The sequence below is a fragment of the Chlamydomonas reinhardtii genome, chromosome 3 (assembly GCF_000002595.2).
Source record: "Chlamydomonas reinhardtii strain CC-503 cw92 mt+ chromosome 3, whole genome shotgun sequence".
Lineage (NCBI taxonomy): Eukaryota > Viridiplantae > Chlorophyta > Chlorophyceae > Chlamydomonadales > Chlamydomonadaceae > Chlamydomonas > Chlamydomonas reinhardtii.
In genome coordinates, this window is record NC_057006.1 from 2,506,881 (window position 1) to 2,521,427 (window position 14,547).

Below are 14,547 nucleotides of genomic sequence, written 5' to 3' on the forward strand. Positions count from 1 at the left end.
GGACAATGAATTGATTCTTGCTGTGAGCTGCCAACTGGTACTCTGTGAAGGCAGCAACGGTTGCGCTTACATCACGTCCATTACTCAAAGCGGGGCCCAAAACCTGCGTGCTCCCGGTGCTCCCGACTGCGCTGAGGCCGTCTCAGGCCTGCCGCCGGGCGCCAGACCAGGGCCAGACCCGTAGCTTCTGCCAGGCTAGCAGTAATTGATGCCTGCAATGCCTTTCCTACGGCGCAGGGTCAAGCCTCTCTGCGCATCTTTAGCTTGATTTGCATGTCACTGCTGCGGGCTCTGTCAACGGCAGTGCGTCACATCGCACATTCGTACTCAACCCCTCTCAACCCAACAACCCAAGCAGAAGGGCGGCGTCGTTTGGCACCGCAGCTCCAGATGCCCGCGCATGCGGCGCAAGGTGGCGTCGTGTGGCACGCCGTGGGTTACTGCCCGCGGGTGCCCGCGCCTGGCAGCAGTCGGCGCGCTTGATGCAGCAATTGACGTCTTCCGGTCGAACGCATATCACATATCGTAGATCACACTGAGTCGTTATTGTAATTATATGACAGCGGCTTAGCGCTACGCTTAGCCTCATTTTCAATAATCGTGGCCCCAATCGCGCTTTGCTTTCAAGTGTTTATCGGTATTAGATGTAGGTAGCGAATACGGCAAGCGGCCAGGCGCTCGTGGCGGCCGTGTCCGTAGCGCAGGCAAGGAGGGTTGCTTGGGTTGCTCCGCTGCCTGCCCACCCCGTCGGCTTTGCTTGGGCTGGCATGGGCTCGGACCGACGCACCAAGAAGAAGGCCTCACGCAGAGAGCGCGGCCGCAGCAGGAGCCATAGCAGTGAGCGGGACGCAGACGCTGGTACCCGATCACGACGGCGCCGGACAGGCAGTACTGCAAGTGCCAGCGAGAGCCGCAGCCGGAGCCGGGATCGGCGCCAAGAGCCGGCCGGCCGGAGCAGGCGCCAGAGCCAAAGCTTCAGCCGGAGCAGGAGCAATACACGGAGCGGAAGCCCTAGTAGAGATGACACGGACAGTGATAGCACCCATGGCGGGGCATCTACAAGCCGGCGGCGAAAAGGCGCCCGCAGGAGCCGGCGCAAATACAGCCCGCTCAGTCTCCGGCTGAAAGCCATCGAGTACGTAACGCATGGCAGGCATAAGAAGCTGAGGCGGCTGCTCCGGCGCCAAGGCCACAGCCTAGGAGCTTTGGCTGCGCTTGACAGCGGGGGCCGGCGGACGCTTCTGCATGAGGTGTGGAACGGCGCCTAATGGGCTGATCACCAGCCCGCATCCTGCGCACAGTTGCATGACGTGTAGCGCTCATTCGGCTATCGTTGCGTAAGCTTCTCCGTCCGCATTTGCATTGCCCGCTGCAGGCATGCGCATGCGGTCACGCCCGAGTGGCGCGGGTGCTGCTGAACCACGGCGCCCCAGCCGGGCTTGCAGATGCCGCTGGCGACACGCCCGCGCACCTGGCGGCTCGGGCCGGTCACCTGGAAGTGCTGGCGGAAGTGATGCAGGTGCGGCGGGCTGGGGGCAAACGCCGCCGCTGCACTACATTGTGCCCTAGGTACTGGGTTGAGGAGTCCTGAGCGTGTGTGTGCCGCGACAAGGCTTGGCTGTAGTGTGGCCATCATGGGAGGGCTAGAGGAGAGTCAGAGGCCGGTGGTCTCTGTGTAAGGCCCCGTGGACTGCTGTGCGGCGGGTGCAGCCCTCTGCAACCACTTGCACTTGCACCTCCTGAGCTGCCCTTGATATTACGCACACGTCCTGGGGCTCGGCTGCGGCTGCTGGGGGCCTACGCCAGGCGGTGGATGCGCCGCCCGTGGAGCTGCCGGGCGCGGGCGGCGTCACGCTTCGAGAGCTCATGACGCAGGCCCTGGGTGGTGGCGGCGGTGGAGCCGGCGATGGCAGGGGTGAGCTTTGGTGGGGAAATGCTGGAAGATGTTTACATGAAGCTTGGTATGAGTTCTTTGCGAGGCACAGCGCTGTTTCTTTATGCACCGCTGCGCGGTCTTCCACTGCCTATGAGGTGGAATGCGGAACATGCAGGCGCCATGACTGGGCTCGGTGGGGCCGCGGCAAACGGGCAACATGCCGTCAAGGAGGATGACGAGGAGGAGGCGTGGCGGCGGCGCCTGCGGGAGGAGTACAGCGACGGAGAGGGCGGCGGCGGGGGCGGCGACGACTGGGGTGGAAATGGTGCGTTACATCAAGCGGTAACTAGCGGGCAGACGTAAAGGGGTGGTCAGGTCGCACTCTGTCGTGTCTCGCTGTTCCCTCCCTTGAACGATGCTGTTGCGCCGGCTACTTGCAGGCGCTTTTGGCGGTCCGGCCGTGGAGGACGACGACGCTTGGGCAAACCGCCTGTGAGTTACTAGCAGGAATGGCACACGGCGTCCAACTGCGTGCAATCGGCATGCAGTGATGACATGTTGCTGCGATATGTGGTGCAGGTGGAAGGAGATGCAACAACGGCGGAGGGCGGCGGCGGCTGCCAGCGCGGCGTCGTTCACGGCCAACTTGCGGGAAGAGACGGCGCGCAAGGCGGCGGAGGCGGAGGCGCGCAGCCGCCGCATCCTGCAGGTCCATGCCTAGCCAGCAGCGCCCGTTTTAAATTTGCAGAGGATTTGATCACAGGGCCCCGCAGCCCTCCGAGCTTGATGGACCATTGCACACTAGCATGGTGCAACGCTCCCTCAATTTGAAGCACATGTCACTGTAATGACTGTAAACGCGACTGCCGGCTGTCTGCAGGAGGAACAAGCCAAGGACGCGGCGTGGCGCCGGCGTACTGTCCTCGCACTCGAGGCGGGTCTGCGTCTTGGATTGTCGGCTGCTAGCAGGGGCTTGCAAGCGCTTGCGAAATGGGGCAACGCACCAAGATGCACCTCCCCTCCATCGAATTACGCCCACCTTGCTGTCACCCCACCCCGCCCTCTCGCGGCGCAGGCCGGCCCCTCGGAGCCGCCTCTGGACCTGGTGGCCGCCCGCGCCGCGTACGATATGCAGTGGGAGCAGCTGGAGGCCGCAGCCTTGTCCGCCTCCTCTTTGGCAGCAGCAGCGGCGGCAGCGCGGGCCCCGCTACAATATTGGGACATCCCCTGGCCGCTGGAGGGCCTCCATGGCACCGGCGGCAGTGCTGGCAAGCGGCCGCCGCCGGCGCACGCGCCGCCGCCGCCGCGGGTGGACGCGCTGCGTGACTTCTTCCTGGTCGGGGCGTCTGGGCCGGCCGACATCAAGAAGCGTCTGCGTGTGGAGCTGCTGAGGTGGTGAGTGCTGTGTGCTGATGGTTGGTAGAGCGTGCGGTTCAAGGGCCTTTGACGGGCAGGTGCGGGTGGTCACCATGGTAGACCGCATGTCCTTGACATAGAAGGTAGCATTCGAGTGTTGGGATGAGTCAGCTCAGGCAGATGGGCAAGTGCTTGTGGTTAATGCGTCAGGTCACGCCGCATGAGCTAGAAATCATATGTTTGCCCATGTACCGTACACAGGCATCCCGACAAGTTCGGCGCGCGGTTTGGCGCGCGGTTGGAGGCAGCGGGGCATGCGCACCACGCCAGCGCATTGGCGCGCGTGACGGAGCTGGCCAAGGTGCTGACGCAGGTTCTGTCAGCGGGCTAAGGCTGAGCGTGATGCTGAGGCAGAGGCTGCAGCGGCGCCTGGTGGCGCCTCAAGGGCCCAGTCGTGCTGGGGTGCTCGGACGGGCTAGTGAAGGCTAACTGGCGTGAAGACAATCGCGCGCTGACTGCAGCTGCGGACAAGGAGCCTACGCGTCTGTGTAAGGGGGGCTGAGGGATACGCTTTGTGATGCGGCGTGGCTGGGATGGCGCGGGCCGGGATAGGTACCGGGTGCCCAACAAGCGATGGCGGGGCGCATGGGTACCGAAGACAACGAATGCGCACGGTGGCGGTCATTGTCACGGCACGACAGGCGACGGCAGCAGACCTTGCAGCAGACGACGTACAATGCTGTGCGGGAGTGGCACGCATCTGCAGGGCATATCGGCGTCAACGTGTAGGGGGGAAGTGGTGGCGCACGCAGGCGCACGATTGGTTGAACGGTTGAAGGGCTCCGGTCCGGAGTCCTTGAGTGCTTTATAGATGGGATACGTTCTACTTGCATACTTCAATTGCAAAATAGCTGTTCAAGAATGAAATTAGACGTGAACGTGCTGCGATACCTGTCAAAAGATGATTTCCGCGTGCTTACTTCCGTGGAAATGGGCCAGAAGAACCACGAGCTGGTGCCCTTGGAGCTTATCGATAGCATTTCTGGCCTCAAACACGGCGGGGCCTTCAAGAGCATAAAGACCCTAATGCGACACAAGCTCCTGCACCACGACAGCAAATACTACGAGGGCTATCGCCTGACCTATATGGGCTATGACTTCTTAGCAATCCGTGCGCTGGTTAGCAGGGGCCACATCAGCGGGGTCGGCCGCCAAATCGGCGTCGGCAAGGAGTCGGATATCTTCGAAGTGACAAACGACGATGGGGAGGTGTTTGCGCTCAAGCTGCACCGTCTAGGACGCACCTCCTTTCGCGCGGTCAAGTCCAAGCGCGACTACCTGGGCCGGCGGCAGAACTACAGCTGGCTCTACCTCAGTCGGCTCGCAGCATTAAAGGAGTTCGCTTTCATGAAGGCGCTGTACGACCACGGCTTTCCGGTGCCTCAGGCCATTGACAACAATCGGCACGCTGTGCTCATGAGCCTGGTGAACGCACGGCCGATGGTGCAGGTGTGTTGGCACAAGCGGGCTGAGTTTAGGGACGGCAGGAGGGGAGTGGGGAGGGGCTGGTGGCGCTGCCGGAGGGCGCGGGAGGGCTGGCGCGGTGCACCCTGGCCCAACCGACTGGCGCGACCTTTCGACTCCCACCGCACGCGTCCAGTCTCCCGGTACTCCCAGTGCACGCGCCCAGCCTTACTGAGCACACCTTGGAGAGGCGTGTTATCGCGCGCCCATGCCCTGGCATATCACAATCCATCCACCGCTCCCAATCAGACCTACCTACCGCTTTGTCCACAACACGCCATACCCCAAGGCCATACCCCTATCCGGCCACCCATTCACCATTCACCCACCTCGCTCGCCTCAGCCGCAATCCCCTCCCCCCTCAACCCCATACACACCTACCAGATCCGCGAGATGGCGCACCCCGCCCGCGTGTACCTGTCCTGCATGGAGCTCATTGGGCGGCTGGCGGGCAAGGGCCTCATCCACTGCGACTTCAACGAGTTCAACCTGCTCATTGGTGAGGATGGAGGAGAGAAGGTGGAGCGGGTTTCCAGGCATGACTGGTTAAAACAAGGCGATGTTGCACAGGGGATGGAGGCGGGGAGGAGGGAGGAGGGAGGAGGCAAGAGAGAGGAGGGAGGAGGAAGGAGGGAGGAGGGAGCAGGCAGGAGAGAGAGGACGGTGAGGCAGGAAGAGAAGGAGGGGGAGGAGGGGGTATTTGTCCGAGCCCAACGAAAGAGGTCGCAAGGAGAGGGAGCGGGGAGGGAGGAGGCAGGAAGAAGGGGGAAAGGGGAGAGGATAGAGGCAACGAAGAAGGGGGAGGGGGAGGAGAGGGCAGTGAAACGGAGGAGGGAGGAGGGCCGGGGTAATGGAACCAGGAAAACAGGGCGAGCGCGGGCAGGTGGAAGTGGAAAGGTCGGCTGGCAGGTGGAAGTGGAAAGGTCGGCTGGAGGGCATCAGGCAGGAAACCTGTATCAGACGAGGTGGCGGCGGTGCCAGGTCACATGAACACCGTGCACCCCTTGCCGCCCTCGTGCCAAACCTGCCTTCCTCACTCGCCCCCTCCGCCCGCCACCCCATCGCTCCATCGCTCCTGCCTCCCCCGCACCCCCCTTCCCCCCCGCCCCCAGGCGAGGACGAGGAGCTGACCCTGATTGACTTCCCCCAGATGGTGTCGGTCACACACGCCAACGCGGAGGAGCTGTTCGTGCGCGACGTGGAGTGCATCGTGCGCTTCTTCAGCAAGAAGATCGGGTGAGGCGGCGGGGGGAGGGGTAAGAAGGGCCGGGTGGTGAGGCGGCAGCAGGGGCGGGGTTAGGGGCAGTAGCAGGGGCGGTTAGGGGCGGTGGTAGGGGCGGGATTAGGGGCAGTAGCAGGGGCGGATAGGGGCGGTAGAGGGGGACAGTGACCGCAGGGAGTACAGGGAACGGGTGTGGGAGGTTACTGCTGGGCTGACTACAAGAAGCGACCACGTCCACGCCCAAACCTGTGTGCTGTTCGACAGGTACGTGCCGGAGATGGACCCGGCCCTGCCGTACGTGCGGCCCGTGTTTGCGGAGGTGGCGGCGGGCGCGGACGCGGAGGGGGCTCTGGATGTGGAGTTGGAGGCGAGCGGCTTCCAGCGGCAGCACGCCAAGGTGAGGGCGAGAGGAGAGGGGGGAGGGTGTGGGAGGTAGGGCTTGGAGACGGGAAAGGGGACAGGCGGGGGGAGCAGGGGCGAGGAATGGGGTCTCCACTATGAGAAGCGATGTGGAAGATTGGAGCCAGGTATGGGCAAAGGAAATAGGAACAAGGAAAGGCGGGAGGGAAATGGGAAGTAGGGGATCACCGATTGGTAGCTGCGAGGAGGCCAAAGATGGCTATGCGTTGAGCGGCAGGGAGGGAGGGATGAAAGCATGGAAAAATGAAAGCAGCTGGGGCTCTGACGTGAGCCTCAGAGCGCTGTTTAGCAAGCGTCCTTGTCGCATCTAGGCGAGGGGCAAGATTGGCGCCGCTTTGTTGATCGGACCAGCCGCCCGCAACCTGGCGTCTAACCCTGGCTTTCACCCCTCACTTCCCAGGCGCTCGACGAGTACCTTGCGACCGCAAAGGACGAAGAGGAGGGCGAGGAGGAGGGCGAGGACGACGAGGAGGAGGATGAAGACGAGGAGAGCGAGGAGGGCGAGGAGGGCGCGGCGGCATCGGGGAGAGGCGCCGATGGCGAGGGCGCCGGGCCAGGGCCCGAGGGGGAGGTGCTGGACGCTGAGGGCGGCAGCGATGTGGATGAGCGGCTAAAAGCGGTGGCGACACGCTCTCGCGCGGCGGCGACACGGAATAAGGACGGCGAAGGCGAGGGGAGCGAGGCGGGTTCCGAGGACGGGGAGGGCGAGGACGAGGAGGGCGAGGAGGGCGAGGGCGAGGAGCGGCCACCGCGGAGAGCTGGGCCGCGGGCGGGGCGGCACGGCGGCCCCGGCGGCGGCGGGCGGCGCACGCAGCGCATGGGCGAGGCGGAGGTGCAGGCCATTGTGTCGGCGCAGCGGAAGAAGCAGTACCAGAAGGCCTCGATGCACCGGGCCACTCGCAACTCCACAAAGAACAACAAGGGCAAGAAGGGCAAGTCGACCGCCGACGATGGCTGGTAGGTGTTGAGAGGCGGGGCTTTGTGGTGTGGCTGAGGTTCAGTGGAGGTAGGGGAGCGCGGGGTGCAGGTTGCTGAAGGGGTACGTGCGCCTGTGCATGCGGGGCTGCCAGTCCTGCTGAGTTGAAGCCAGCAGGAGCAAAGGCGCGCAGGTGCGCCCGCACAGCCAGCGGTGTTAATCATTGCAGGTTCACGCAAATTAGGCAGATTAGGCTAGACAGTGCAGGAATGAGCATGTGGTAGTCAGAAAGCAGGTACATGCGCGATGCAGACAGCATTGAAGGTTTTAGGCAGGGAACTGTATAATGGCAGGTGGTGTGGATGAGGCTGGTAGGGTGACAGGGTTGCTGAAAGTGGACAAATGCTGTGCTCAGGCTGTGCGTTTCTTTGGCATGGAGATGCCGTATGGATATGAGGGTGAGAAACCAAGCTGTGAAGGACCCAGTCACGGCAACCGTTTTGTTTTGCTCATGCGGACGGCATTCACACGTGCGTGCTTCGTGACGGGAGGTGTAAACACGTGTTGTTAAGTCTGGACACAGCATATCATACGCGTAGCGTCGCATCCCTGCTGCGTGCACGCGGTGCACTTGCGTACTCCAAGCAGTGGCATTGCCAGCCAGCTTAATTGCTTCCACAATGCGCTAGAAACCTTGCAAATCCGACTTGCACAGCAAGGCCGTGCCCCTGGCCCCTCTGATCACACCAACGCTTTCTGGCATAACCAACACAATCCTGCACTGCTTTCGTAAAGTGTCTGCCCAGCCCGCTGCTACAGCTCCCCTACCTCCTGCGCCCACGCACCCTGCGTTCCTGCCTACAGTACACTGAAGCTATTCGCACCGCACCCTAGCCCGCGCTTACCGCCGGCCCCGCCCCCGGCTGCCGCCACCGCCCCGGCCTCTCCCGCCGCCACCGCCGCGGCCACCGCCACCCCGGCCTCGCCCACCACCGCCACCACCTCCGCGGCCCCGACCACCGCCGCCCCGCCCTCGCCCGCCTCCTCCCCGGCCCCCGCCTCGCGACGGCCCGCTGTCCATACCCCCAAAGCCAGCTCCCGCAAAGCCGGCCCCCATGCCGCCTCCAAAGCCCCCCCCCCGATCCCCACCGCCTCCGCCGCCATCCCTATCCCCGCCGCGCCCGCGCCCGCCGCGCCCACGCTCGCCGCGCCCGCGCTCGCCGCGACCGCCGCCTCGCCCCCGCCCGCCGGCGCCGCCTCTCCCGCCACGGAACTCGCCACCGCTGCGCGGCACGAACGACACCTCGCGACTCCCGCCCAGCCGCCGCGGCGGCGCGCTCGCCGGCTCCATCGCCATACGGTCCGCCAGTGGCTGGTTCATCTTCTCCGCCAAGCTCTCGCCACGGCGGAACGCCTCCGCCGCCGCCGCGTCACGTGCCACGAACATGCTCGGCCCGCCCGCGCCGCCCGCCGTTCGCGCGCGCTTGGCGTCGCCGCCCGCCGCCGGCCGGTCCGGAAGGCGTTTGGCGTCGGCGCTGCGGCTGCGCTTGTTGTTTCCGTCGAGGGGCCTGGCGCCGGACGCGGCGGAGGGGCGCTCGCCCATCTCGTCGAGCTCGTCGCCGCTCTCATCGTCGCCGTCGCCGTCGCCCTCGTCCGACTGCTCCTCCTTGTCCAGCACCTCCTGCGGTAGGGGGCCAGTCGAGTTTGTTTGTTTCAAGGTGTGGGGTCGAGCTCGTACGTCAGAGCGGTGAGATTTCCCGGCAGCCCGCACCACTGCCCGCCCCATGCCCTGCACAACCCCACGATGCTCCCATTCCCCGATATTGCACCCGAGTTCTATACACACACGCACTCACACACACACACACACACACACACACACACACTGGGCGGGCTTCGTTTTGTTGGTTTTTTTTAAAACGCACACACAGCCCTCTCCCCTCCCAAACCCACACCCCTCCGCACCCCTGCGCAACCCCTCCCTCACCTGGAAGTGTTCCCGCAGCAGGTCCTGCTCCGCCCGCTTCTCGCGCACGGCGTTGGGGTGCAGCATGCGGTACTCCTCCGCCTCCTCGTCAATCGCGAAATCCGGGTCCTCGAACATGGCAGAGAAACGGTTGTCCGACAGCATGTTGGCGCCCGCCGCGGCGGCCGCAGCCTCCTTGGATACCTTGCCCTTCTTAGAGCCGGCGGCCGCGGCAGCGGCTGCCGCGCCGTCCTCGTCGCCTCCAGCGCCTGCGGCGGCGGCGGCCTGCTCGGCGGCCTTGGCGGCGGCGACGGCAGACTCGGCCATGATGCGCGCCGCGACGTTGGTGTTGACCTGCAGCGGTAGTAATGGTGGTGGTGGTAGTGGTTGCGAGGTTAGGGCAGTGGGAACATGGTGGTGGCGGGGTGTTGTGGGGTGAGGTCTTGTCAGTAAGGCGCAGTAGCCGTCGGCATTGCGCCTTCATGCCGACTTCCGCAGCCCCTCTTGTGGCACCGGATTTGCCAGTCGCACCCACAGCTCTCGTAGCACCTCGTCGCAGCCCCAACCCCAGCGGCCCAGCCCCAGTGAACTTTCCACCCCGCAACCCCAGGCCAGCATCCTCCCCTCCGTCGGCCTTCCCGAAACCCCGCACCACGCCCTCCGCCGCACCTTGGGCAGCTTCTTGAGGATGGAGATGCGCGCGGTGCGCTCCTCCTCCATCTTCTTGGCGATGCGCTGCTGGCGGTACGTCTCGTACGCAAACGGGTCCATCAGCGCCTTGGCCTTGGCGTACAGCCTGTGGGGAGCGGGGAACCGGGTAGGGGTGTGCGTAGGGTAGTTAGGGACGGGTGGAGCAGCCGGGTGGGGTGCGCGGCGTGGGGTACGGGCGCGTTGCGGTGTGCACGGTAGAACGAGATAGGCAGCTGCTATCTGGTTGGGGCGGCAACGGTAGCACACGGTGCCGCATACGTGCCTGCGCCCGCCCTCCCGTGCCTGCGCCCGCCCCATACCCACCCCACCCCTCGCACCGCCGCCGCTCCTCCCCAGCACCCCGCCACCCCTCCCATCCTCTCCACCCTCATTACCCCCTGCTGGAGCGCTGGGCCCTGCGCTGCCCCTCCTGCGCCACCCGCCCCCCACCCCCTCCCCCCCCACCTGTTGTCGACGAAGAAGCCGTGCATGTATGCCCGCAGCAGTGAGGTGCCCAGGAGGTGGTCCAGGCCCAGACGCGACAGGTCGGCGCGCGTCACGAAGCGGTAGTCGTCGTACACGGTGGGCGCGGCCTCCGCCAGCTCCTCAGTCAGGGCCTGAGGGGGGCAGAGGGAAGAGGAGGTGTTGGGGGTGGGCGTGTTCGAGAGGGAGACGGCGGTATGGGACGTGTGTGAAGGATGGGGCATGGTAGTGAGAGAGTGGGTGTGTTTTGCTGTGCGCCTGCGCCCCAGCCTGCTTTATGTTTTGTTCAGGCGGCGTTGCCCTCGAGTGGTACTTCCCAGGTATTGTGTGTCCCCGCTCCCGCCCCCAATCCCCCCGCCCCCGGCCCTTGCCCCCGCCCTCAATCCCCCCACCCCCTGCCCCCGCCCTCAACCCCCCTGCCCCCGCCCCTGCCCCTGCCCCCTGCCCTTGTCCCCGCCCCCAATCCCCGCCCCCGCCCCCGCCCCCACCCCCGCCCCCGCCTCCATCCCCGCCTCCGCCTCCGCCCCCAATGCCTGGCCCCGCCCCCACCTCCAGGTGTGAGCACCAGCGCGGCGCCGGCCCCAGGCTGGGCACGAAGTAGCCGTGCATGTTGGGCGAGTCGTTGGCGACCATGATCAGGCCTACACGGGAGGGCGGCGTGGGAGGTATGAGCTACGGCTCGGATGAGGGATTGGCGGGGTGTGGAGACAGGCTGAAGCCCATGCCGCGCAGTCCACTTGCCCACGCAGTACGGGAGAGAAGGACTGTTCCTCTGCAGCCTTGTGGCGCTCGCGCTCTTAGGCACGTGCGAATCCCAAGCACGAACGCACACACGGTACACGTGCAGTACTTGTGCGATCCCTCTTTGGCAGCATCCTGCTCACGGGGGCAGCAGCTCTCGCCCAACCCCCATCAAGCACACGCCCGCACGCACACGCACCCGAGTCGGGCCACACTGCCACGTCGTTGATGTCTCCCTCCTCGGGCTCTATGGACGTGTAGTTGTCGCCCGTGTTGATGTCCCACACCTGCGGCACGGCCAGGGCGTGGCGTAAGCAGCGCCGTAAAGGGCAGGGCAGGCCAGCACAGGGGATAATTATGACAAGGCGCGCAGCCAGCGCGGCGCGGGTCTGTTTTGTTGCAACGGGGCCTCGCAACCGCGCCACGGAGTCATGCCAAACCGATGTCTTCACCTCTCTGTGGTAAAACAGCTTATCACTCTGCAGCCCACCCCACCCACCTTGATAATGTGCTTGTCGCTGCTGATCACGCGGCGATTGCCGGCGCTCGCGTCCGCGCCGTACGAGTGGAACTTGATGTCCACAATTTTGCTGCCGTACATGTGATCCTTAACCACCAACGGCCGCTGCGACCGCAGGTCGTACAGCGCCACCAGACCGTTGGAGGTCCCCACAGCCACGTGCAGGCCGCTGTCGTCAAAGCGCAGCGCTGTCAGCTCCTGGCCTGTGGGCGGAGGCAGGGGGAGTTACATTCATGATTAGTTAAGGAAGGAGGCAGGGGGAGGGGGTAAGCAGCGAATAGGTGCGAGGGTAAGGAGGCAGAGCCATGATACCGAAAGCAGATGGCATTTCACAACAAGACCCACGAATACCTGCGACGTTGCCCTTGCCCTCAGGCGCCGACGTCGCCCTCCCGCAATCTTGCTGAACGCCTCAACTGCCTTAACCGACCCCGGTACTCATCCTTACCCGGCGCCCCCGCCGCCGCCGCCGCTTCCAGCAGTCCTACGCTGGTGCGCTGCCGGAGGTCAAAGCACTCCAGCTGCCCGTCCTCGCCAGCCGTGGCGAACAGCCCGTGGGCGGGGCACACGCCTGCAGCACAACGCCATCCCGCGAAGGCATACAAGCACAGTTTGTACGGTATCCAGCAGCCCGAGCGACTCGGGTCTGGGTTTAGGGGTAGCAGCAAGCAGCCAGCCAGCGGCGCCAGCAAGCAGGCCCAAGAAGCGGCCCTCTCAATGCTTATGAAGGGTGTGGAATCCAGCGGTCCCAACAGCAACTGGTCCCCTGGTATGAGCTCTTATGAACTACAGGGCAGCGCTCCGTCAACAACGCCCTTCAGCGCCGCGCAACCCCTGTGCAGTTTGCAGCCCTGTCGCAGCCCAAGACCAGCCTGTCATCTGGGTTGCAACCTCTTCATGCACTGCCTTAGCCCAGCGCGCCCAAACCCCGTACCCTCCCGCCCCACGCCGCCTCCTTCCGGCCGCCACAGATGTAGAGCACAGCCCAAGTCCTCCCGTGCCCGCCCCCCCCCTCGGCGTTTCCCCAGCACCCCTCTCGGCACCCTTCTCGGCACCCTCCTGGGCACCTCGGCCTCGGCACCCCTCTCGGCATCTCGGCCTCGGCACCCCTCTCGGCACCTCGCCCTCACCGCAGGCGTTGTTGGCCGGCGCGGCTGTGGGCAGCGGGCTCATGAAGCGGCCCTCCGCCAGGTTGAGGCGGTACACCTCGTTGGCGCTGCCCGCCACCAGCAGCTCGGCGGCCGGGGCGAAGTAGGCCAGGTCGCGACCGAACTTGGGCACACGCGTGCGGTAGTAGGAGCCTGGAGACGAGATAGAGTTGGGGAGGGGGTGGGGCTGGGGGTGGGGGTGGGTGCGCGCGGCGGTGGGTGATGACGCACGCCAAGGCTGAGAGAGCCGCGGGCTGCGTCCCGTTTCCCGTTTCTTCTGTCCTTGCGTTCGTGTAGGTTTGCTTGCATCTCAGCCTGCCGCCGCTGTTGCTGTTATTGCGGTGTGTGCGCGTGCGTGATTGTGCTGCTCCCCACTCCCACTGCTGATGCCGACTTCCACGGTCTCGCTCCACGTCCCCAGCCATTGCCTCACCGAAGCGCGCGTGGAACATGATGGAGCGGTCGGAGCACAGGAAGGCCAGTTTGGAGAAGTCGTCGGACAGGATCTGGAAGTCCACCACCTCGGCGTCCAGGTTGCGTTCGAACTTCATGGACAGGTTGGACAGGTCGAAGCAGCGGAGCTGCGCGGGCAGAAGCGAAAGCAGATTGGTTTGCGAAGTAGCAATGTGGCTGAGTGGTGGAAGAGGCAGCATCAGGCAGCTGCCTTGATGACGCCGGCCGGGAGAGGTGTGTCGATGAGAAGAAAGCCGGCCGCAAAATCCCGCACCCTGTGTTGATGCCAAGGCACCTGTTGGACGGCCCCGCAACCCGTGTGTCGCCGCTGTGCTTACCGAAAAAGGGTGGTATCCAGTGGCAAAGATGTAGTTCTGGTCAGGTGTGACCTTCACCCGCTGCGCCGCAGACTTGAAGCCAAAATCCTGAATCAGCTCCAGGCGCCGCCGGTATTCGTCATTCTTTTTGAGCGACTTCTTTTTGCTCTCCGCAACCCACTGCGGCATAGTCTTGCCGCTGGTGATATGGTACACCTGACAAACAGAAGTCGTAGAGTTGCATAGCCTCAGCGCGCTAGAAGGGGTTTGCGCAGGCCACGCGCATCAGGACTAGGGGAGCAGAGAGCCCAGCCGTGGAAGCTGGACCGACGCCGCTGCCGTGTGACTTCGCCCCAGCCCAAGGACACCTGTCCGAAGGCCGGTTCCCCCACCTCTAGCAACATACTTGCTGCACATAGGCATGGCAGTCTCTTTCCCCCATCGCCGGGGACACGCCAGGTACACGACACGGTCGGCACGGTTTCCCGGCCCTCCCCCGGGCGCTGACACTTCGTTGGAACTCACCTTGACGCCATCCGGCGCCGACACCTTGAGCGTCATGCTTTAAATACGTTAGTGACCTACGCCCGGTCGGCGGGGCTTTACGGTGCGCGTGTTCGCCGAGCCGTTCGGCAAATTCCGTTTCGGCGGCGGTCCGTGCCGGCGTGCCGTTGGTTTAGCGGGGATTGAATACAGGCATTCTTTTATAGCGCCCTAAAAGCACAAAACACAGTCGCACTTGCGAAATTCAGGAAAAGGGTTTTAAAGGCCGGTCCGGCCCCCCAGCTCAAGACAAATTAAGACCTATTCAGGTAAATACCCCTATGATAGCTCTATACGTTTGTGTCAAGTAGGCAGAAGAATAAGAGCGGTGTAATGTGGTCATCATGGGGACCAAAACAAGGAAATCAGGCG

At 64.5% G+C, this 14,547-nt stretch overlaps 3 protein-coding genes across 3 annotated transcripts; 2 read left to right on the plus strand and 1 right to left on the minus strand.

Moving 5' to 3' along the window:
* CHLRE_03g159851v5 (uncharacterized protein) lies at positions 1–4,242 on the plus strand. Its single transcript, XM_043060681.1, has 9 exons — positions 1–1,250; positions 1,376–1,519; positions 1,807–1,915; positions 2,052–2,201; positions 2,317–2,368; positions 2,456–2,585; positions 2,757–2,810; positions 2,952–3,271; positions 3,494–4,242. Exons 1-9 carry the CDS (start codon positions 768–770, stop codon positions 3,621–3,623), a joined length of 1,572 nt encoding a protein of 523 aa, XP_042925810.1. The 5' UTR covers positions 1–767; the 3' UTR covers positions 3,624–4,242.
* Positions 4,243–4,290: 48 nt separating this feature from the next.
* Positions 4,291–7,883, plus strand: CHLRE_03g159900v5 (uncharacterized protein). The gene is made up of 5 exons (XM_001697446.2): positions 4,291–4,741; positions 5,141–5,255; positions 5,869–5,992; positions 6,243–6,375; positions 6,799–7,883. The coding sequence occupies exons 1-5, from the start codon at positions 4,379–4,381 to the stop codon at positions 7,357–7,359; spliced, it is 1,296 nt and encodes a 431-aa protein (XP_001697498.2). The 5' UTR covers positions 4,291–4,378; the 3' UTR covers positions 7,360–7,883.
* A 1-nt stretch (position 7,884) lies between these two features.
* On the minus strand, positions 7,885–14,460 carry CHLRE_03g159950v5 (uncharacterized protein). The gene is made up of 13 exons (XM_043060682.1): positions 14,158–14,460; positions 13,654–13,848; positions 13,296–13,443; positions 12,845–13,015; positions 12,163–12,285; positions 11,694–11,917; positions 11,394–11,481; positions 11,003–11,094; positions 10,436–10,587; positions 9,950–10,076; positions 9,302–9,634; positions 8,521–8,995; positions 7,885–8,387 (listed from the first exon to the last, which is right to left on the minus strand). Exons 1-13 carry the CDS (start codon positions 14,191–14,193, stop codon positions 8,173–8,175), a joined length of 2,379 nt encoding a protein of 792 aa, XP_042925811.1. The 5' UTR covers positions 14,194–14,460; the 3' UTR covers positions 7,885–8,172.
* Positions 14,461–14,547: the final 87 nt, after the last annotated feature.